General features: G+C 35.3%; 1 protein-coding gene across 3 annotated transcripts in view; it reads right to left on the reverse strand.

Moving 5' to 3' along the window:
- Window positions 1-805: 805 nt before the first annotated feature.
- Window positions 806-24,830, reverse strand: part of MTMR6 (myotubularin related protein 6) — a 39,037-nt gene continuing 15,012 nt past the window's right edge. The window contains exons 3-15 of one of the 3 annotated variants that reach the window (XM_045072385.1): window positions 22,087-22,249; window positions 20,443-20,600; window positions 19,784-19,912; window positions 16,558-16,692; window positions 15,801-15,914; window positions 14,297-14,429; window positions 13,008-13,117; window positions 12,469-12,594; window positions 9,740-9,789; window positions 9,143-9,343; window positions 7,067-7,198; window positions 6,855-6,981; window positions 806-4,155 (exon numbers count right to left, since the gene is read on the reverse strand). In XM_045072385.1, the coding sequence (XP_044928320.1) occupies window positions 3,895-4,155; window positions 6,855-6,981; window positions 7,067-7,198; window positions 9,143-9,343; window positions 9,740-9,789; window positions 12,469-12,594; window positions 13,008-13,117; window positions 14,297-14,429; window positions 15,801-15,914; window positions 16,558-16,692; window positions 19,784-19,912; window positions 20,443-20,600; window positions 22,087-22,249 (1,839 nt within the window). In that variant the 3' untranslated portion in view covers window positions 806-3,894. The remainder of the gene's footprint in view (window positions 4,156-6,854; window positions 6,982-7,066; window positions 7,199-9,142; window positions 9,344-9,739; window positions 9,790-12,468; window positions 12,595-13,007; window positions 13,118-14,296; window positions 14,430-15,800; window positions 15,915-16,557; window positions 16,693-19,783; window positions 19,913-20,442; window positions 20,601-22,086; window positions 22,250-24,830) is intronic. The other 2 variants (XM_045072387.1, XM_045072386.1) reach the window with 2 other exon arrangements.

The following is a 24,830-nucleotide window of genomic DNA, read 5'->3' on the forward strand; positions in this document are numbered from 1 at the left end:
GGTAGGTGGTTTAGAGTGTGATTCTTCTACCTTCTGCAACAGAATCTCCAAAATATTGTTAAATGCAAACGCCTCTGGAAGTTGCTTTCTGTTACCCATTCTACTATTTTACAAAAGTTGCTGTGCAAAGGGTATTTTACTTCCTTAGAAATAACTAAAGTAGCACTAATGTGTTTATACAAACAGAAGAAATTAGTGTTTTATTTTCTTAGAAGACAAGTAGTATGGTATATATGCTGTTCTTCAGATATTCAGTGATTTTAGATTACAGTTGGTCTTTTTCTAGAGCCAGATTTCTAAAGCTTATAGATATGTATTTTTAAAAAATAGGTTCTACATTTTAACTAATCAAAACATGTTAATGCCATCTGGAACTACGGCATGAAAACGCCAACAAAATAGCTAAAACTTGGCCAATAAAAATGGATCAATACCACTACTCTACCAAGCCTGTAACTGCTTTCAATAGTTTTGCAAATGAACAGAATTTCATCCAACTTAGAAGGCCAACTGAAAATTTTTCAGTACTCTCAAACTGACCTGGAAAAAAAAAAAAAGAGGTCAGAAAAGGCTATTTGAGTGAACAAAATGCAGAATGCTGGCAACACTGAGCACTGGTGAGGATGTAGAACAACAGGAACTCTCTCATTCACTGCTTGTGGGAAATGGAGCAACCACTTTGGAAGACAGTGTGGCAGTTTCTTACAAATTAAACATGCTCTTACTACATACAACCAAGTGATTACACTCCTTGGTATCTACCCAGAGGAGCCAAAAATTTTATCCACACAAAAACCTGCACACAGATATTTAAAGCCAACTTTATTCACAATTGCTGTAACTTGGAAGCAAGCCAGGTGTCCTACAATAGGTGAATGAACAAACTATTTATCCAGACAATGCAATGTACATCCAGACGTTGGAATATTACTCAGTACTAAAAAATGAATGAGCTATCAGGACATGAAAAAACAGAACCTGATATGCATCTATTAAGTAAAAGACATTGATCTGAAAGGCCATACACTATATGATCCCTACAATGTGACACTCTAGAAATGGTAAAACTATGGAGACAATATAAAGATCAGTGGTTGCCAGGGGCTTGAGGATAGGGTGGGATTAATAGGCAGTGCACAGTGGATTTTTGGGCCATGAAAAATACCCTGTATGATACTATAAAGGTCATTACAGTGTCCAAAACCCACAGAATATACAATAACAAGAATTGAACCCTAAGTAAACTATGGACTTGGGGTGAATATGATGTGTTAGTGCAGGTTCATCAATTTTAACAAATGTACTACTCTGGTGGGGTATATAAGAAATTTCTGGACCTTACCTCAATTTTGTGGTGAACTTAAAACTTCTCTTAAAAAAAAAAAAAGTCTTCAAAGAAAAAAAAGTCTTCAAAGAAAAAAGGAGGGGTTCCCTGATACTAACCCCCTGCCCTGCTACTCTACCAAGTAAAGAGAATTTTAACAACAACAAAATAGACTTCCCTCCATCTTTATTTAGTTAGGGTTCCCTGAGCTACTTCTGGCCTAGCTAACCTTTCAAAAACACTTCCATATAAACTCTTTCCTGAAAGTCATTTTCTTCATCATGTTTATCTCCCGATATACATTTTACCTTGAATTACATGTATATATTCACTGGACACTGCCTTCCACGAAAATTAAGTGACATTATCAACTCTATCTGCTGTACCTTTTAGCCCACTATGCCTATTTTAATATTTTGGAAATTATTTTTATACGTTGTTACTTATCAACATTGTCAACCTTTTGGAAAATGACTTGCTTAAACCTTATAGTGTTATGATTAGTATAATGTGCAGGTCCATTTGCCTAAGTGAGGAAAGAAAAAACCAATCACAACTTGATCCCGTTTGTTGTTTTTTTTTTAAAAGAAAAACATCCAAAGTAAAATATGAACATTTAATTACCTTTAAATAATATGTAATAATTTACATGCTATACATTCCCAAATACACTGAATGTAAATTTTTCTAAGACATATACATAATCTGCTTTTTGCCAACATATACCCCGTAGGTCACTTAAGATGTTAACTGACTTCTCAGTCCATGTGTGAGCACATAAACACACATGTATATGCCTGAAGTTGAAGATACTAAACAACAACAAAAGAACACTTGAATATAAGAAGTCTGCCATGGAAGATTCTAAAACCATAATCAGTAACTAGAACCAAGTAACAAGGCACAAAAGTTTCCCTTTGTGGTCACAAAGATTAAGATTCCTGTCCCAGTGCTTAAGTATGGAAATAGGCTTGGCTAAATCACAAACTATATTTTATGGTACATTTCTGTTACTGTTTAAAAAGAAGTATTTTTCTTATTACATAATACATTACACAAAAGCATTGGAAAAATAAACAGATTAGTTAAGTTCTCATACAATAAAGCTTTTTTTCCATTTGAAAAAGATATTTATGCTCAAAACTAATATAATAGATAGAAGTACAGTAAAGAGAAGCATTAGGGATTCTACCCAGGTTTCCTACTACTCCTGAATCATACCTCTTGCCAGTCATGTTACTTAAACCTTCAATTTTAAAGCCAGCTGGGTGATACCATCAATTGCATGTGAATTGTTGTTTTTTGGGGTTTTTTTTGCCTTATTATTATTATTTTTTTGGTCATTTAAAGATATGTTACTAGCACACAGAACAGTTAATTTAACATGGCAAAATGAAACTTTTCCTAGCATTTAAGTTGTTTTTGCTAAACATTAACTTTGTACTAGGCTATTCTTAATTTTCCTTTTTTATTCCTATGTTAACGGAGAAAAAAAAATGTTCCACATAGAAATGGCTGCTTTAAAATTCATGCAACCAAGCAAAATCTAAACTATCAGTACTTCCCTTTTTTAACCCCCAAATTTGGGGGGAACGGAGTTTGTTCTAGGAAGAGCAACTCACTGAAAGATAAAACAGTATGTGTGTGTGTATACACACACATTCTTCATTTCGTCTAAGAACAGTTTTAGAGCCTTAGCTTTTTAAAGTTACACAGTTATCCAAAGAATAAAGCCAACTGAAGCCACCAAGTAAGAATTAAAAGGATGCAGTAATCCATACATAAAAGATACTCAAATATGTTTATACATATTCAAGATATCAATAATCTAAGTTGTAAATAATGTTATCAAAGGTAGTACTGCATAAACTGTAATCAGAATAAAACCTTCAGTTTCGTTAATTTTGAATATGGACGTGGGAGCAGCTGACCATGAACTTAACAATGTACGTGCACATCTGTTTCCACAGGAGTGTTGTAGCATGCAGCCCCCGTAGTAACGACATTGCAATTCTTTCCAAATTAACCAAAAGAAAAAAACCCAAAAAACCAAAACCTGCTCTTAGCTATAAAACTTAAGGGTAAAGAATAAACCGAGATTTTAAGGCTTTCTTAAAGTATTTTTCATGGCACTTCAACGTTAACATTACTAATAGGCAAAATATGTAAATACCCATAGTTACAGAGTTATATAATCAAAAGTACATGCCATGTCAATTATTAAGGGAGAATTTTGTCGAGTTTCGTTTCCTGACAATTATAGTTAAGGAAGGCTATTCATGTTTGGCTGTAATTTTAACATATAAATCATACAGAAATGTCAATTCACTAGTATATAGTGCAAATTGTGTTTTGAATGAATCCGCCACCACCACTCATTTCTTAAAGAACTGAAAGTCATTCTCTGCTGGAAATGCAATTAAACTGACTTATTTCTCTCACAAGAGCAGTTATTATCCTTTCTTCAACTATAAAGCTCTAAGACAAATTCCTTTTGGTCACGTGCACAGATCATTCTCACAAGAATCCACGTCTTGCATTACAGTCAGTCCAGAAAATACTCTGCGGATCTAACAGGTCATTCTGGCCACATCATACTCCAAGCTAACCACACCAGGTTCCGACTTGGAGAACTCTTCAGCATATTCCCTGTAACGATTATCTGCTGGGTTGCTGCCCTCTATAGTTCGAAGAGCGTGATTCACAGGCAACAGAGTTTGCTCCTTGAAACACAAGGAAGTTTTGAGGGTAGGTGATTCAGGATGAACTGAATGCAGTAACTCCTTGGTGAGAATTCCATCTGTTTGCTTCTTTTTACATTGCTTAATTTTCTAGAACAAATCCAAATTTGAAAACAATTACTAATTCCACACACTACATGTTCAACATAGCTTAGATGAAAGAAGAAACCATGCTTTTGTAAATGTTCTCTCTTTATGAATACAAAGTTAAATCTCAAGAAATAAAGTCTACTGCAGAAGAGTAAGATGGTTGAGAATCCTAATAGTTTACAACTTTTACAGTGGAAAATGGTTATTATGCTTGACTGCAAAAGATCATTAAGTCTTGATATTTAAAAAAGGCACAGATTACCTAGGAAGTATAAAAAGACAGTATTTTATAATAAAAGAAAGGTATATAAGACTTCACCCTGAATCATAATTGTATAATATAGCAAACACATACTTACTTACCTGAAGAACTTTCTTACATGGTTTTCTTACAATGATTTGTTAGGTGAACATAACCAGCTTTAGAACACAACAGAATTTTAAAATATTTTTAATTTTTTTTTTTAAGATTTATTTACATATTTTTGAGAGCAGGAGAGCAGGGGAGGGGCAGAGGGAGAGGAAGAGGGAGAATCTCAAGCAGACTCCCCACTGAGTGCAGAGCCCAACTCCGGGATTTATTTCACAACTGTGAGATCATGACCTGATTCGAAACCTAGAGTTGGACACTCAACTGACTGAGCCACCCAGGTGTCCCGACAGAATTTTTTTTCAAACAGAATCTAAGATTTTAAAAAGTATTCTTTGGCAGAGTATCATGCTCTCCAAATCCCTGGACTGATTTCTGGTCACTCTGCTTATATTTACCTATGTCTTAGATCTGCCTCTCTTTTTATACAACCCTTCTATCGTTTCCTCATGCAATCATTAATTACCTTCTTATGCAAGAGATGACTAAGGAACAGCCCCGCCTGACAGGCAGACACGACAGTGAGTTATCCAACTGTCTAGGATTTTTAAAGTACGTACTCACTGATCCTTTTTGTTTATATGTGATGACAGAGAAAAAAATTACCAGAAAGTCTTACTGTGGAGAGAAACTTTTTAAACAAGATACAAAAGAAGGTATAAAACAAAAAGACTGATCAATCTGACTGCATTAAAATTCATAACATCTATGGCGCCTGGGTGGCTCAGTGGGTTAAAGCCTCTGCCTTCGCCTCAGGTCATGATCCCAGCGTCCTGGGATCGAGCCCCACATCAGGCTCTCTTCTCAGCAGGGAGCCTGCTTCCTCCACTCTCTCTGCCTGCCTCTCTGCTTACTTGTAATCTCTGTCTGTCAAATAAATAAATAAAATCTTAAAAAAAAAAAACAATAAATAAATAAAAAAATAAAAAATAAAATTCATAACATCTATACAAAACATACCATACATAAAATGGAAAAGACGAGAACAAACTGAACAAAACCACTAGTGATATATATTTAGATATATATCTATATGTATCTATATCTATATATATATCTAACAGAGAATTAATATCTGGTACTTTACTGTGAAGTAAAGAACTTTTACAGATCAATAAGGAAAAGGCAAATATACCAACAGAAAAATGAGTGGAGGTTTGAATAGGCCATTCAGAGAACAGGAAAAATGAAATGGCCCATAAATATTGAAAAGTCATTCAACTTACTTTGTTATTATGGAAATCCAAAACTGAAAACCAGTTAAATGTTCTGTAGAGGCTGAACAGACTGTGATATATGCATATAAGAGAATTTTATATAGTAGTTATTAATAAAACACATGAGTTAAAGCTCTATGTATCAACAGGGATAAATTTCAAAACAATATGGATAAAATGAAGCATGACAGTATAACCATCTTTATATAGTTTCAAAACAGTTCTGTAAGCTGGGTGAGGGGTACATGGCCATTCATAATCTGCTGCTCTTTTATACCTTATAAAAATATATTCCTTTGTACTTCAATATAAAATAAAAATATTTCAAATCACATAAAATAGTATTATAAATTGTGGGTAAAAACATATATAGTAGAAGTAGAAAAATATGCACGGGAATAATTAACAACAAATTCAGCCCAAAGTAGATGGGGAGGGCTACAGAGGGGTAAATTTCTTCAAATATATTTCATTTCTTAGAACAAAAACATGAAAGATCTAAAGCAAGTATGATAAATGTTAAAATCTTACAAAGCTAGTGGTAGATTCCCCGGTATTTATTATGTTCATATCTCTACTTTTCTCTATACAGTTGGCCCCTGAACAACACAGGGGTCGGAGGAATCAACCCCCTCATGCAATAAAAAATCCACATATAATTTTTGATGCCCCCAAAATATAACTACTAATAGTCTACTGTTGACTGGAAACCTTACCAATAGCATAAACAGTCAATTGACACACATTTTTAAGTTGTATGTGTTAATACTGTATTCTCACAATAAAGTAAGTGAGAGAAAAAAATGTTACTAAGAAAATCACAAGAGAAAATAAGTACATTTATAGTACTGTACTCTATCGAAAAAAATCCACTTGTAAGTGGACCCGTGTATTTCAAACCTATGTTGTTCAAGGGTCGACTGTACTTCGAATACTTCAATGCTAAAATTCAGGGAAAGCAATTCAAGCTAACCTGAAAGCAGAGGAGATCTGATTTTGAAACAGTCATGTACTTAGGAGGTTTCTATATATACAAATTTACACAGAGAACATAGGAAATACACTAATTTAATATTCCAAGTATATTACATTAGACGCTTCAGAATACTTACAGATTCTAAGTCTTTAATGTCTTTCTCTAACTGTTTATTTTGCTCATCCATATCCATAATTATATTAAACACGGACTGTCTAGGATGCAATGTTCGATCAAATTGGTGGTACATGTTTCTCCAAAACCTTTATGACAAAAACAAAAAACAACAACTCAATAAATTGTGTTTGAGAAAAATCAAGTATTAATACCTCAATGATGCCAACTTACTTAAAATTGAAAGATACTGTATTTGGCTCCAAAACTGAAAATTTCGGAGATTTAGAACTGTAGAGAGGATTGAAGTACTTCTTTTGGTCATCCAGGAGAAATGGCCACAGGGAGTAAGTCTTTTCCTTTAACCTTAATGTAATGAGAAAAACAAAGATCTTTTCCACAGATGCTAATATTTATTTTTATAAATCAGGCAATTGTTTCCCAAGATTTAAGTTTTAATTTTTCCTTCTCTTTGCAACCTAACCTCACCTTGTCTCTGAATTGTGTATTCTCCCTTTACTCCTTTCACTTATAAGGATGAAATAAATAAAACCATGTCTCTCTGAATATAACACAGGTCGACCATTCTCTCACAAGCATACACATTAATAGATTCCTTTCAACTCACAGTTTCATAAACATGGTCTCTTATACCTATTTCAAATCACCATACACATGTATACAGAGCAGACACGGGTATCACTCTTTGGCCTCATTCTCTTAGCCCTATATCTGGGTTGTAGTAACATGTATTATTAAAGCAGGGATAAATTTAAGCGTGAGAGAGTAGCAAAAAGGGAATTAGGAAAAATCAGAATATTATTCAACAGTAAAATGATGCCAATCATACTGCAACTCTTAAGAGTAAGTGAAGTAAGTGGATAAAGGGTAGAATGGTTTAGATAGTATATTTACCAAATAAACATAAAATAGATAGGATTATGGGGGAAAATGGAGTTTGATCATTTTTCTATGACCCCTAAGATGACCAATAAATAAGTTCTTAAGAGAAAAACCACTAGGAAATAAATGCTTTTATTATCATCTTCCTTTAGAAGAGGATGTGTGGCCCAGACTGAGACGAGTTATTCCTAAAAGAGCTCTGTACTCTTAACAGTCCTCTGGTCTGGGACGCCTGGATGGCTCAGTGGGTTAAAGCCTCTGCCTTCGGCTCAGGTCATGATCCCAGGGTCCTGGGATCGAGCCCCGCATCAGGGTTTCTACTCAACAGGGAACCTGCTTCCTCCTCTCTCTTTGCCTGCCTCTCTGCCCACTTGTGATCTCTGTCTGTCAAATAAATAAATAAACTTAAAAAAAGAAAAAGAAAAAGAGTCCTCTGGTCCTAATTATGATACACTACTGTGATTTACTATAGCACAGAGCTAAAGTCTGAATGCTCTTGGATTTGTTCACCTCTGTCATACTCTTGTTCCAATTGTAATTCCCTTTACACATCTTTAGAATCTTCCAAGTGCTCTCAGTTTTGCCTTCAACTCTGCTGAGAGTTGAGAATATGTGGCTGTCTTCAAACTACTACCAGATTTAGCTTCTCTAATATGTCACTTGGACATTCAAGAATCTCTAACTGCTCTTTATTGACTTTTAAGAAATCTAAACTCAGAAACCCAACCTAAAAAAAATTTATATTTAATCACTTCTCACAGCCTTACCCCACATTTCCCTTGCATCAAAATTTAGCCAGAAACCTCTATTACCAAGACTGGTTAGGAAAGAAGAGGTATGCGACCCAACTCAGGGACAGACACACTACAGCCAACATAGATCTATTTTCCCCAAAGAATTATCTGCTTAGAAATGTGAGAAAAACTATAAGGCCTCATTTTACCTTAAAACCAACAGTTTTTAAATCCTTTACCAAACCTTAAAGCTTAGTGACCAATACTTTCTACGAAATGACATAATGTTAAGATTTTTCTGTTCTAAATATATATGCAGAATAGAAAGGAGTAGGATGGTGGTTTCCAGGGTGTTGATAAGGTTTCTTGTTCTGCGTGCTGGTTACATAGATGGATGAATTTCAGATTTACTAAGCTTCACACTTACGCCATATCACTTTTCAGTATGTACGCTTCATTTCAAAACAAATTTTTAAAACGTGTTTTTACTATTAACCTCAGGATATGAGGGATAGAGGGTACTTAGCTTCAGAAATACCAGACAATAAAATCTTCACAATAAAATTAAGTTCTGTTATATACTGCCAAGATATTTTATTATATTCCACTATGATTTATGTTAGACTTCAACCAAGTAGGAAAAAAAGAGCCCATTTTATGCAAACTATCTTACTTGAGCTCTTCTCTTTCCTTCTGACAATTTCCAAGGAAGTTTCCAAACTGGCATGAATGAATATGTTCATGGATCTGAAGAAGAAACTCTTCATTGAATTCAAAGGCTTGTGGGAACTGTTCGGTCAAATGCCACACACACTCCAAGAACTGAGTAAACACTGGTGAGACTTCCTTTGGGTCACCATCCAAATGGCCACACCTAGCCCCCCAGAAAGTACAAGCTTTTAAAAATGCCTCTGAAAGAAGTCAATTATTCAGGTATTGTCAAATTTAAACACACACACACAAACCTAAAACTCAATATCTACTGTCATAAAAAAAGCATAATGTTTTTATTTGAAACAATTTAAATCTATGAGTTTTTCAACCACAACTTTAAGGGGTCTATTACCTTCTAAGTACCACAATCCAGACAAAAAGGAAGGTAATAAACTGTCTGAGAATTGAAAGAAATCACAGAAAAAAATTGAATCAGTTTTCATACAAAAACAAACAAACAATAGCACGCTCACCTACGCAAGTTCATGAAGAACAGAAATATTTTGGCACTCTAAAACGGTTTTACAAAATATATAAATGTAAAACTATGACTCACCTCTCTGAAAACTTATGTCCAAAAGAGATCCAATCCTTTTCTATTAAAACCTTAATGAGAAAAAGCAAAATCCATTTTACAACTACTTTCAATTTCTTCTGTTTAAAATGGATTGAGTCCTATTATCTTAACAGCATTTACACTTTTAACTTATGGCTGCAAACAAAACAAACTTTTGTGTAATTACAGGCAAAAGATAGCAAGAACCTGGATTAGAGATTGGTATAACAAAGGGTAGAAATGACACTTAAAAGAAATACAGTAGTTCTTTGACTTAAATAATTTAGGTTGTATTTATTACATTTTAAGTGCAAACTACATGTTATAAAGTGCTAACACATTTACATTTCTGTATGTCTAATGATGGTATCTGCATAGAAGAAGGCTAAGAAAATGTAAATCAGAATGTTAACAGTTAGCTGTGGGTGGTAGACTGGGGTGTATGCTTTAAACCTTTTGGCTTACTTGTACATTACTTACACAGTACTTACCAGAAAAAGAATGATAAAAACACCAATAAAAAGTGTATATTCAAATTCAGATGGTGATATCTAACCTCTTGAATGGACTATCTTTATCTATTTTCTCTGTCACAGCTCTACTGAAGTAATAGGCTTCTAATTTTTTTCAGTCTAATTTATACAACATATCTTCTTAGTATTTATCATATCTCATAATTTCATTATATAATCACCAAGTACATTCTTTACAGTGTCAAAACTGCCACCTTTGGGGGGAAACCTAGATGGCAGCAGAGTAGGTGGATCCTAGGCTGGTCTTGTCAGCTGAACACAAATAGGTAATTATCAAATCATCCTAAATACCCAGAAATCGGCCGGAAGACTGACAGGACAAAGTCCACAACTAAGGGGAGAGAAGACTCATCAAAGATGCACCGAGAGGCAACATGATCTTTACTTTCAACTGTGCACACTGGACAAGGAGGTTAAATTCCCACTGGACAAAATGAAGACAGAGAAAGTCACCCCAAAAGGAGCAAAGGAGGTAGTACTCACTGCCAGGGATTTAAAAAAACAGCCACCTTTAGCTTCTCCTTGTTGTAAATCTTTCCAGAGGCGATATAATGATAGGGAAAGATACAGTTATCTGGAACCATGTTGCATGGGCTCAAATCCTAGCTCTGCCACTTCCACACCTGTGGTCTTCAGGCTTGGACCACAGGCAAGTGGTCTTCAGGCTTGGAGCTCCAGATTTTACTGTGGGCTCTCTGCCTGTCCTCCACACACCTACCTCTAAAACTCAACTCAGTATCTTTCTCATTGCATTTAGACTTCTGCTTCTCTCAGTAGGGAGCAAGAGAATGCCCACCCATCCTAGCAACTGAGTCCAGAGATGTTAATTCATCCTGGAAGAGGCCTCCTCTCTTTTCCATATCCAAACCAGAAATAATTCTTACTGATTCTACTTTCTCAACATCCCTGGAGGTTGAACCTATATACCTTTCGCATTCACGTGGTATGGCCTTACTCCTGGCCCTCTTTTCTCTCCTGAGTTATCTTACCAGTTTCTACACTGGTGTCCCAGCCTCCATTTCTACTACCCTCCACCTAGAACACCAAGCTGTCTTTTTACAAAGCAGATCCAAGTAAGTTTCTGTTTCCTCTATTTAAAATACTTTAATGGCTCTCGCTACCCGAAAGGGTTAAAGGCCAAATTCCAGTCTTCTTTTACTGAAGCCTTCACACCACCATACCCTTCTGCGCCCAAGTGTCCCATTCGAACACCCTGAACTCCAGCCATCACACATCACCTGCATTCAGCCTAAGGAGCTATGCTTTGGTTCTCACTGTTCCTTTTGCCTGGGAAGCTCTCACATCGTCCCTGGGCATTTATTACATGATTTCATTTGAATATCTAGCAAGCAATTAAAGCCAAACATGGCAGAGAAAGTATTCCTCATTTTACACTCTTTCGGTAAGCTGCACATAATTTTATTAGTGGCACTTCCATTCAGCCTGTCCAAGACTCAGTATGTTAGTGCCAATGGTGCTGAAAGGGATCTGGTGATGTTAAACCTTGCCCTGCTGTAAGATGGCATTGCATTTCATTATTCTAAACCAATGAAAACTTTCTACCATCTCTTCGCTTATTTTAGTTGCCATGAATTAAGATGTAAATTTTGAAAACATAAGTTAATCTGATCATGTGTCAAAAGACAAACAAAAAACAGGAGGCAGGGTTTTAGCTTCACAAAGCAGAAAATCTATTCAATGAGAAATTTAATCTTCGGATATAAAACATGCTTCCTAATGTGTAATTACAATTAACGAACGAAGGCATTTTAAACAGAAAGTATGCTCTAGAACATGATTTTTAAGTACGCTTATTTGTGCCTTGTTTTACATCACTCACATTTGTCGGATAAAAGTGAAGGAGAAAATACTGAATATTTCTACTATAACATTTTAGAAAAAAAAACTTTTAAATTTAAAACTTGCTGTCAAACAGATGGCACAAATGGAAATCAGTCCAACTCAAGGTTGTTCAACCACAGCTACTACACACACTTTGGGACAGTTAGGTCTTTGCTATGGGGGCTAACCTCTGTCGTATAGAACATTAGCAGCATCCCGGCCCCTACCAGCTAAGTGCCAGTTGCACTCTTCTCTTTGTAACAACCCAAACTGTCTCCTAACATTGCCAAATGTCTCCTGGGAGGACAAAAATCACTATTTGAGAATCACTGGTCTAGCCAAATCACTCCTTACCATGAATCCTTTGATTGTTCTGTAGTAGGGATCCAGTAAAAGAGAGCCAAGGGAACAAACCTGGGAAGTCCTATCCCAACCATCAGAACAATGTACCAACACACTTGCATTTTCAACCATTATTGCCTGAAAAGAAAGATCACATACTTAGATTACAGCAGAATACATTTCTGGTACATCAGTTAAATTCTACTTATTCAAAAACTACACTAGCAAGTATTGCATTACACAGAAAAGCAAGGACTGTGATGATAATGCTGTCACAGCATAATTTCCAAAGAACAAGACAAAACACACAAAAAAACAAAAAACAAAACCAAAATTGTTGTTTCCAAGTGTCTGGTGATTTCTTTTTAAGTCCTTACATGAAGTGCTATGTGATCTTTTAAAACTCAAATTAAAGTAAGCCTCATTAAAGAGGTAAAACATAAAAGTTCTCTGACTGGAAAGGGTACCAGCAACCAGCAGCCAAGAGAATAAATTCATTCCTTCCTAACGATTATAAATCCCCAAACAAAATATGAACAACGAAGAGTTACTTTGGCTAAGAAGATTGCAGCGTCCATAACAGCTTTGATATGGCGAAGCCATCCTGAGCTCTCCAAACCAGAGTAGAAATCACTGACAGAAAGCCCTTTGGTACCATTGACTATGAAGGGGAAAAAAACATTTCATTAGAATGAGGCTAGCGTCTCCACTTCTCCTATTCAAGTTCTCTTTGAGTAAATTGGGAGGAAGAGGACAAAATAAAAAAAGAGTCTGTATAAATGAAAAGATGCTATTAGGACCTCAATATTGGATTTTTCAGGTACATTTTTTTTTGTCATTCCTTGTGCTTAAAAAAAGCTCCAATCTCTCAGGACACCTGTGTGGCTCAGACGGCTAAGACTCTGCCTTCGGCTCAGGTCATAATCCCGAGATCAGTCCCATATCAGGCTCCTTGCTCGGCATGGAGCCTGCTTCTCTCTATGCCTCTGCCTGCCACTCTGCCCGCTTGTGCGCTCCCTCTCTCTCTTCTTTTTTTTTTTAAGATTTTTTTTTAAAGATTTTATTTATTTATTTGACAGACAGAGATCACAAGTAGGCAGTGAGGCAGGCAGAGAGAGAGGAGGAAGCAGGCTCCCCGCTGAGCAGAGAGCCCGATGTGGGGCTCGATCCCAGGACCCTGAGACCATGACCTGAGGCAAAGGCAGAGGCTTTAACCCACTGAGCCACCCAGATGCCCCTTTCTCTCTCTCTTCTGACAAGTAAATAAATAAATAAAATCTTTAAAAGAAAAAAAGAAAAGTTCCAATCTTTTTTTTAAAAAAATTTGGAGTTCAAAGTATTTAAAAGTCTGATATTTTAATTGTTAAAACTCCACACCACAACTGGAAAGATATTTTAATACTTAAACGAAGCGTTATTTTCAACTAATCTTCACTGTACACACTAAGCAAGCATATTTATCTAATAGTGACCATTTTTTTTTTGCAGAACCATTAGAACTGTCCTGTCCAATACAGTAGCCACTCCCCAAACTGACACATGGGTGGTATAAACTGAGATGTGGTTTAACGGTGTAAAATACGTACTCATCAATTTTTTAAGACTTAAAGGAAAAAAACTAATGTGTCATTACTGATTTTTTATACTGATTATATGTTAACATGTTTTAATACATTATGTAAAATATATTATTAATATTATTAATATTAATTTCCTTTTTTTAAACTTTTTTGAATGTGCATATAGGGAAATTTTAAATTACATAATTTTAAATTTTATAATGTGCTAACATTTTATTTCGACTAGACAAAGTTGCTTCAAAGGCAAAAAATAATCATACCTTCCAATAATTTTTGAAGGCTGGACCGCATGACATGAATATTTTCAATTCCAACAAACTGAAATCTAATGTTAGAATAGTTGTCTTCATTTTCATAACCTTTTCCAGCTGCTCTGTTGGCCATTGCATTCAGCTAAAATATAAAGTTTTAGAACTTTAGAGACAAATTGCTTTTATCACTTAACCTAGTTTACCAAAAATCATGAAAATACTAAACAAACTACATTTTAGCAGAGTTTAAAGAACTCTGAACTGAATATGTTACCATTTTTTTAATAAGCAAAGTGTCACATATGTTATTAAGAGTAAAAAAGGACACTTTATATAAAGTAACAACATGATTGCTATATAATGGAAAGGTCAGACAAGAAGTTCCCCCACATATAATTTATGAAACTAATTCACTTATGTTTTTACTCAGTTTTCTGCATGTTTGTAATATTTCGAAATTTAAAAAAGAAAGAAGTATCTCTCATCTGAATCCTAAATGATTCAGAGATGAGCCAAGCTGGGAAGTTTCCTGTTACTGAATGAATCTATTAGATTCATTTCAGAGCAAGCCTGGGGAACACATGATCATTCAGAGAGCCACAGGGACCCTGAAAAATCAGATCTGAAATACACGTCAGATTATCTGAGAGCCTCCATATTAAAAATTACTGGAGGTCCACACAATATATACCATGGAATATAACCCCCTAGCTTGATACACCTCCAAGAACTGGGCTAAAATTGGTCTCTAAGGAGAAAACAGACTGCCTGTAGGTCACTAGATCAAATGCTATCAGAGGCTCATTTAAGATTTGGTATGTTTAATTTTTTCAGACTTGGATTTCATATTGTATATTATTACAGTTTACAAAATATTCTTATGAACTTGGTTGAAACAAAATCTAAATTGGAAGACAAAGTAGCTTTTCATTCAGTAGATGGGGGCCCAGGTTGGTAACAAGGAAGTTCAACTCTACCTACTGACTCACTGGTTATTCAGCACCTATGATGACTAAGGTGAGAGTTAGATATTAAAATGCTTCCGCCTTATTACTAGTTAAGCTGAAGTTTAAACAGTATAAACCAAGCAATCTAAGAAAGGCCTGTTTTCTGTGTAGAAGGCAATTATACAGATAAGAGGTACTAGGTCCTGGGAAACAGATCATCCTCAGGCTTCATATTCAGAAACTTGTATTATAACCAGCTTTTATATCTATTATCACCTAAAAGTAATTCTGACCATTGAATCTACCAGATTAAAAAAGGAAGAAAAATAAAATTTGTCTTACAAGAGATATCACCAACATTCTTGACTTCTAAGAAAGTCTTTTCTTATTAACAAGATAAAAAATTATCAAATTCTAGTTTTTAATACTTCTTAATTTACTCAAGTTAATCTCATCTTGTTTCTTCCATTATCTTTTGTGAGAATGAATAATGATGAGAATAACTTCTAAAATAGCTACCATTCCTTTCAACAAAGCTGCCTAGAATTGTGCTCTATATTGCTCACTCGCTTTTTCTCATCGCTTTCTCTTATTTTCTCATCATTCCAGATTTTTGAAGAAATCCTCACTATAATTCTGCCAATGTCCTTTTGTGTAGCCCACCAGCTCTGCATTCGATGCTATAATAAAAATTAAAAGTAATGTTAGCTATTACCATTGAAGATTTTAATTACTTTAGTTTCAGGATCCTATATGAATTAGTGGCTTAACGGTATTTATAAAAAGAAAAGGGGATTCTGACATTTGTCTCAATGACAAAAATTGAACCTAACATTACAGATGCCTAACAGAACAACTATTTCCTGTTCACTATTTAAAACTCTCTAGTTCAATGTTTTCTAACTCACTATTTTCCTTATTTTCTTGAATATTTCAAGTTAACGCCCATTATTTTAACATGAAGTGTTCTGACAATTAAAAATTCTACTGAAAAAATTAGAAAGATTTTTTAATTTTTCACAACACACTATTTATTATTTCTTCACAATAACATAAGACTTCCACACGATCAAGAGTTCCCAACATAAAAATCTGTTTTTCTAAATTTATACATAAATCAGAAGACATAAGATATCACTATCTGGGAAACAGGTCTCCTAAGTTGGTATTCTTTTAAAGACTGCCTTCCTCAGTGTCATTAGCCTCAGTTAATTTAAAACTGGGATTCAGACAGGTTAAATATGGACAAACTGATCAACTCTCATTAATTAAAGTAACAAAGATAATTAAATTAACAGACTGTACTAGATTCAAGACACATACTTTGGGCCTGGTATCCATGACATACATATAGCGATTGACTGGATTGGCTTTACTAATGGCTTGAAGCAAATGTTCATCCTCCAGGCACCTGGCACTGAATCCTGATAGTGGTTGACTACATCGACAAATGGCAGCCTAATTTTAAAGGACAGAAAACAACAGATTATCCAAAGATGTCTAAAACATGTCTTTAAAAAACGCTTAAAAGAAAAACAAAAGTTCAAATCAAATGTGTAATCTGTTTAAAAGTTGGCAGGACAATTCGAAGACATTAACTTTGAAATCCTATTTTAATTCAACACTATGTGAACATCTTGATGTTACATAAGTTTTCCCAATATTCTCTTCTGAAAAAGTGAAATGCCTCCTTAGGTAGTTTGATGAAAAAAATCTTAAGTCCTAAGAAGCAACACTTCATCAATTCTCTATCATGTATCCTACTAAGATACTTGCATGCTATGCTCCAGATTACAAAATACTTTCAACTCAAGTTCAAGTAAGGGATTAATCAATAAAGGTAGAACAGGATTTTTTAAAGTAGTAACATTTGAGCTTTTATATTCCAAAAGTCTTCAGATCTCTATTTAGGAATCAGCAATCTTTATATAAAATGAGAAAAATGAACTTTAATTCAAGTTTGTGTTAAAATATAAATCTAAGAGGACAAAAATATCTGTTAGAGAAGTAGTGAATGGTGGATTAGATATTTACTCTTGTTCCAAGTCTTAAAAAGAGATTAGCAGATTTAGACCCATATACTTTTTCTCCAATCTCATCCATACCAACTCCAACTTAACCATAGCCCATCATTCCAACCATAGTATCATTAAGGGGAAAAAAAAGTATACATAAATTCACACACAAAATAAAACTATGTGAATTAAATAAAATAGAAGAAAATGAAATATAAAATATAAAATTATTTTCAGACATACTTTCTCATTTGTTAAGTTAGGCATTGACTATCTGTTTTCAGCCTAGCTTTCCAATAAACAAGGTATACAAACATGGGTGTGTCAAACAGAGGCCATAACCAGTCATCATTCTCTATGACTTTTTTATGCAGAACAGATTAGGAATTTCTGTTTAAAATTTTACTTTTTACCTCTGGCTCCCTTCTAAAAGCCAACTAAAGTTCTAATTGGGACATCTAAAATATATAAAATTAAAAGGTCAAAGAGAATGATAAAGGAGAGAAAAATAGAGAGGTTAACAAAATTTCAGGACATGAAAACAGATTGAGAAGTTAGTAATGATCAATTTACCAGAACAGAGAAAGTTGTCAAGTTGTTAGGAGTCAATAATAATAAGCATTTTGAGCAGCTAAATCCCAGAAAGGCTTAGGATTTGGTACCTCTAAAAGCCTGATCTGGAGTATAACTGAAAATAGAATTGGTTGAATATCCATATAGCGACTGGTTAAGGCTCCCAGATCTTCGCTTGCCCTGAACACAAAGTTTACTCTATGAAAAGGATTAACCTGAAGACTCTAGACAATATGCACAGATGTAGGTAGGAGCAAAGCTCTATACCAGCCCCCACCCCCCCCCAAAAACAAGAGGATGAAGTAAAGCCTACAAAACAAATTGTGAAATCCTCCCATCCACCTTCCCACACTTGAATCCTAGAAAGAACTAACACACATATTGGGATGAAAATTAACAACAGAAAGAATCCAAAGATAGAGATCACTCCTGCACACAAACTTCTAAAAAGCTTGTGGTACTTCACTTTTTAAGTACAAGAGCCTAGCCAAGAATCAGATACTTGCAGGACATGAAAAACAACAACAACAAAAAAAACAAAATAAACAGAAAAAAGGAACTCTGAGCAACAGACAACTAATGTGGGGAGCAAAAGAATTCTTTTAAAAATACCCTTAACATCTTCAGAGAACCCAGTCATCATAGCCAAGAATAGAAAAATATCTAAAAAGTTCAGAAAATAGGAAGGAGAGCTTAGATTTTTAAAAATGGAATAGCAAAAATAAAGAGGTGGATGGGACGCCTGGGTGGCTGAGTGGGTTAAAGCCTCCGCCTTTGGCTTGGGTCATGGTCCCAGGGTCCTGGGATCAAGCCCCGCATCAGGCTCTCTCTGCTCTGCCGGGAGCCTGCTTCCTCCTCTCTCTCTGCCTGCCTCTCTGCCTACTTGTGGTCTCTCTCAAATAAATAAATAAAATATTAAAAAAAAATTTTTAAAAAAAAGGGGTAGACTGGAAACAAAGTCAAGAAAATCTTCTAAAAACTACAAAGAGATGGAAAATAGAGAAAATTAAGAAAAACGGAGGTTTACAAAAGCCCACTTGCCAACTCACACACACACAAAACACAATTACAAAGAAAAGTAACAGAAGAGAGAAAGTTACCACAGAAATAGAGAAGTAATTTCCCAAAAGTGAGTTTCTAGATAGAATTTTTAAAAAACACACCAAGGACTTCACTGTGAAATTTCAGAACACTGGGGAGAAAAGATTTGAAAAGCTTCCTGAGAAAAAAATCAGGTCACAAGCATTGGGAGTCAGAACTAAACTCCACAACTGGCTGGCTGTTGACAGAGGAAAAGTGATTTACCATCTCTTTACAGGTTGGAAGTTACAGGTAATCAGCAGAGCCTACCTTATAAAATTATCATGGGACTTCTTGCATATAATGCATCTAACACATAGTACCTTGTGACCTACTATTCCAAGCTACAAAGGAAAATTTTGCTGTAATGAGCAATCCCTATTACAGCATCTCAGTATAAAGATGTCTCCTCCACCTCTTCGTACCGCAAAATCCTTCTGATTAGAAGTGCTTTCTATAAAAATTGTGAGCCTGAAATACCCTTGGCTCTCTTCTTTTTCTCAATAGTTGGTTTGTCAAAGCTATCTTCTCTTCCCAAATATAAGCAGGATCAAGAGAACCACAGGAAAGAAGAACCTATCTGTTCACTCATCTCATTATTTTCAAGTCCCTACTAAAAGAAAGGAAAGGCTGAAGGAGGGTGGAGGAGGAAAGAAAGATGAAAAGTATTAAAGTTTCTATACATCAGGGTAATTTTAAAATTTCAAAACGTAATCAAGAGAAAAGCCAACACTTCTCTATCAGCAACATTATAATAATGACCTTCCTATGTAAAAATGAGTGTTCATTTGGACACTTAAACCTGAAGAGGGGTTATGCCACATTTGTAAAAAAAAAAAAAAAGAAAAAGAAAAAAAAGAAAAAATATCTTCTTTTCTTACCTCTTTATTGTGATGATAATAGGAAAGAACTGGGAATCTTCCCTTGCTCCGGAATTTGGAACTACCAACAATTATTGGTTTGCTTGCTATTCGGGGAACATAAAGTTCTCTGGGATAAGTTTCACAAATCTGTAAAAATCAAATAAAACATATCCATTCTACACACAGTTCAAAAACTATGAGGTTAAAAATCACCTTTAAAAAACTTTAAGACTTATTAAATGCAAGAACAGTACATAGCAATATATAGACAACTTACTACACTACTAGGACACTCTCCATCTTGGTACTAACATGTTCTGAATTTCTCCAAAGGTTGCTAAGTTGAAATAAGTCAGTCAGAGAAAAACAAATACCATATGATTTCACTCATTATGTGGAATTTAAGAAACAAAACAGATGAGTAAAGGGGGAAAATGGGAGAGTGTGGCAAACCAAGAAACAGACTCTTAACCATAAACAACAAACTGGTTACCAGAAGGGAGGTGGGTGTGGGATGGGGGAAATAGGTGATGGGGATTAAGGAGTGCACTTGTAACGTGCACTGGGTGTTATATGTAAGTGTAGAATCACTATACTGCACACCTGAAACTAGTATCACACTGTATGTTAACTAACTGGAATTTAAATAAAAACAAACAAAAATGTTGCTGAGTTACCTTGTATTCTCGGTTGGCATCAGACAGCTGCCAGTTTGAATTTGGCACTCCCATCCTCTTATATTCCTCAGCAAGATCAATGAGCTCCCAACCTTGTAGTCGTTTCGAATCATTTTGTTTGGGATTGTAAGAGAATGCATAGAGATCTTCGTATTTTGCTATCGTATACAAAATACATAAATGTTATGATGCAACTTCTAAGACTTAAAACTCTATAAATAACAGTAATTTTTCTTTTTTTTTTTTTAAATATTTTTCTTTAAAAATTTCAAAGAGATAACTAATACCCGAACATATCTGGACTCAATTTATTTTCTCTGTCCTTCAATTCAAAGGATCATATCTAAAGGCATACACATTAAACTGAGATTCAATTTATATAATCAGCAAAAGCTAGTAAACAATAATTTTATATCAAATACTCTAATGTAATACTTCTTTTTCCTAAAAGTATAATTTTAATGACACAGACCCAGGTATGTCTCACCCACCACACTTCCCAAATGATACATAAAATGGAAATACTAAATGCTGAGATAAAAAACTAGAGGTGGCCTATAGAACATGAACTTGCAAATACATTCCTTATAGGACAGTGGCAATGGTTGCACAAAGCTTCAGAGAGCACTTAGTCCTGAATAATATTAAGCCCCTAAAGTGACAGAACCATCTTTACTCTAAGATCTGGCTTAACTTGGGACAATGCGTAAATGCTACAGGCTTTATGTGTTAGGAGAGAAGGGTGTGCAGACCCTGCTCCTAGACACTACCCTTCTCTCCTAGATCACTGCAGTCCAGGTGTTCAACAACAAAGTAACATTCAGTAACCAGTGTGCTATGTCTCCTGGAGACATCTACATAATTCAACTCATGTTGGGGGGGGGGGAAGCCTCCAGATCCCAAAGGCATAGTGACAGGATTCCTTGCTCTGGCCTACACTCTTCTCATTCCTCCTACTACCTACCTCCTGAAGTAGGATTCACCCTCTCTTTTCCCTCTGGTTATCTCTCTTATGCTCCACTCTGATCAATTCAATTCATTGGTCCCAGTGCTACCAGAGGAGCTTGACCTTCCTTTTCATTTAACAATCAGTTCCCAAGTTATTCCCCATGGTTGTAGATACGCACTTGGGGGGTGGGGAGTGGGGAGAGCTGCACCATTGGCCACTGACAAACTTTAAAAACAGTAATATAAATCAATAGTTTTAAAAATCTGTATTCTAGGGGTACCTGGTGGTTCAGTGGGTTAAAGCCTCTGCCTTCAGCTCAGGTCATGATCCCAGGATCCTGGGACTGAGCCCCACATCAGGCTCTCTGCTCAGCAGGGAGCCTGCTTTCACCCCTCTCTCTTCTACCTGCCTCTCTACCCACTTGGGACTTCTGTCTGTCAAATAAATAAATAAAATCTTTAAAAAAAACAATCTATACTCTAAATGCTTAACTTTTTTCCTTACTCTTACCCCTTCTTTGGAAATCATTCTAAAAATTTAGAGCAGAAGCATCTAATTATTTCCAAGCCAAATTTTTTGGAATAGAGTACACAAGAACTTAAGGGTAACTTCAATTATAAAGTAACAATGGCATATTACGTATCTTAGATAATCCATCTCAAAATTAAGTAAGCTTTGGTCTCTAAAAACAGTACCTTGTTTTGATAGTTGTAGTAAAGAATTGTAAATATCATGGCAATCTCTTTCTCTGGGAACAATGAAATGCACAATCCTGAAGTTCTTGCACTGAATCACAAGTGGGCATCCAGAAGTAGTCAAAGCTAGTTTCTCTACTAAGGCAATATGGTGGTGCAATATCTACAACATGAAAAAAACATGATCATCATCATAAAAAAGGGCTAAATATCGTATTCTCTTCCAGAGCACATGCATGTTAAATGCCCTCTTCAAACAAAGTACTCAAAACTTGTGACTGAATGCCTAAGCCAGAACTATGCTCTCTGACTTTGTCTATCACTCCACATACTCAGTATATCATCAAACCCTGAGAACTACATCTCCCACATACCTCTGTAACCTCTCTACTTCTCTCCATGTCCACTGTCACTCCCCTAGCTGTAATGCTCCCATTGTAAGTAGCCTCCTAAAAGTTCTCCCTATATCTACTCTTGACCCCCTCTAACCCATTCTCTACAGGGCAGGTGAGTGACCGTTAAAAAGCAATTAAAAAAAAAAAAAGGGTAATCTAGTCATGTCATTTACTAGACTCTGGCTCTAGACTCATTTCAAGTCCTTACCCACATCAAGTTTGAGTGACAGAGTCCTCTCTTTGGCTCCTCAAATACACCAACCTTCTTTACATACACTGAGTTGCTCCTACTAACTGGGAAATTATAGGAACTTCTAGTATTATTTCTGGCCTTTGTTGTTTAAACCTCATCATCAAGAAGAACAGCCTGAAGACCCCCCTTGCCTTTCCCAAGTAAGTTAGATCCCTTCCATTTTCTTATGCCTATACTTTTCCTTCACTTAGAACATGAGTAATTCTTTGTATAGTGAATGTCTATTTTTCTAGCCAGATGCTGGGAACTTCGTAAGGAGCAATATTACGACTAAGCTGAGCATCATTCTATCTCCAGCACTTACCACGGTATCTGGAGCATTATAATCACCCTATTCAAAAAAAAGTTACAAATGTTATACCTTACATTAAATGTTATACCTTACTTAAAATTTGACCAAATGAGCACTACAAGTGTCTTTGCTTATACCTCTATCACAATGTTTATTGAATGAACAGAAAGTCCTACTATAAACTCAATATTTTAAATGATTAAAATTTAAATATGATTATCATTCATACCAGTTCTAATACTGTTTGCTACTAAAAATAAAAAGCTTTCTTTTTCTCAATCCCATTCCTATGAATTTAAAATATTTATAAGAAGTTTTTCTAGAAAGTCAAAGATCTTAGAGTCATAGCAGGTTCCTGAGTGATAAAACTCAATCATGGCAAGAAATCAATGCATCACAAATTAATCTAAAACTTTAATACAAGTACAGTAAAAAAATCCCAGACTGCCTTTTCCTTTTTCTGTGGCAGAGTAAGAGATAGATGATTATATATACCACACATATATATTATATGATTATAATATTAAATGCTAATATTAATATTAATTATTTGTATTTTCTAAAGTTCTCATGCAATATTAAGTGCATAAAATAATGAAGAAAAGCTTTAAAAAGATTAATAAGAACTTGTTCTACAGACATAAAAAGTATATATAACACAGATATTTAGCACTTGCTACAAATAACCCAACCGGTGGCTAAGATTTAGCACTGACATTTATATTAGTAGGCCTGTGCCAAGTTATTCAAAATGATCTGAATAATAGTAACATCAAAATAGAGAATAAGAGACAATAAGCTACTACATCACTATTATGTTTCTAATTAAAACCCAATACTATTTGCAAGAAGAAAATGTTGGAGAGACATTAGTTGGCTCTGCCACTAACTAGTTATGTGATCTTGAAAAAATAATAATCTGTAAAATAAGAAAAATATAAAGTTAGTAAGCCTCCTTCTAGATTTAAATGTTCATTTTTATGGACCAAATGTACTAAACAGATTTTATTCAGGAGAGACATATGGGAATATACTGACAAAAAAGCATTTTAAAGACAATAATCAGAGATAATACAGACTTTTTTCGCTGCTCCCAAACTATGTTCCCGACATCTGCAAGAAGAGGTCCATTGGGGAACGTCCCTGTCTATCTCTAGGAGATAGAAAACATACTGAGAAGATACTGAGGCAGATGGACGAATGAAGGGTAGACTGAGTGAATGAGAATGAATGATCTGACAAGGCCCTGCTTGGTGAAACCCTTGACAGTTCCTGGGCCAGCACTGGATAGGGAAGAGCTCCAGTGCCTTGAGGGAATACATCTCTGAGATCAACATCTCAGGTAAGGATCTTGACTTATTTAATGCAATCACATATAAACTGGATGGCCTTCCTGGGGGAATCAAGAGAGTACAATAAAAGAGAAATTGTATTAAAAAGCTAGAGTCAACGGGTGCCTGGGTGGCTCAGTGGGTTAAGCCGCTGCCTTCAGCTCAGGTCATGATCTCAGGGTCCTGGGATCGAGTCCCGCATCGGGCTCTCTGCTCAGCAGGGAGCCTGCTTCCTCCTCTCTCTCTCTGCCTACTTGTAATCTCTCTCTGTCAAATAAATAAATAAAATCTTTAAAAAAAAAAAAAAAAAAAAAAAAAGCTAGAGTCAATAAAGCAGTATGCTCCTGTAAGTGGAATCAATATATCAAAAGAACAGAACAGAGTTCAAAAGCAAACTCTCAGTGTATTTATAACAGAGTTGAAACTACACATTAATGCACTGAAACTGTCGATAAATGGCACCAGTATCCATA

Source organism: Mustela putorius, unplaced genomic scaffold (assembly GCF_011764305.1).
Source record: "Mustela putorius furo isolate JIRA1106 unplaced genomic scaffold, ASM1176430v1.1 tig00004035_pilon_pilon_pilon, whole genome shotgun sequence".
NCBI classification, from domain to species: domain Eukaryota; kingdom Metazoa; phylum Chordata; class Mammalia; order Carnivora; family Mustelidae; genus Mustela; species Mustela putorius.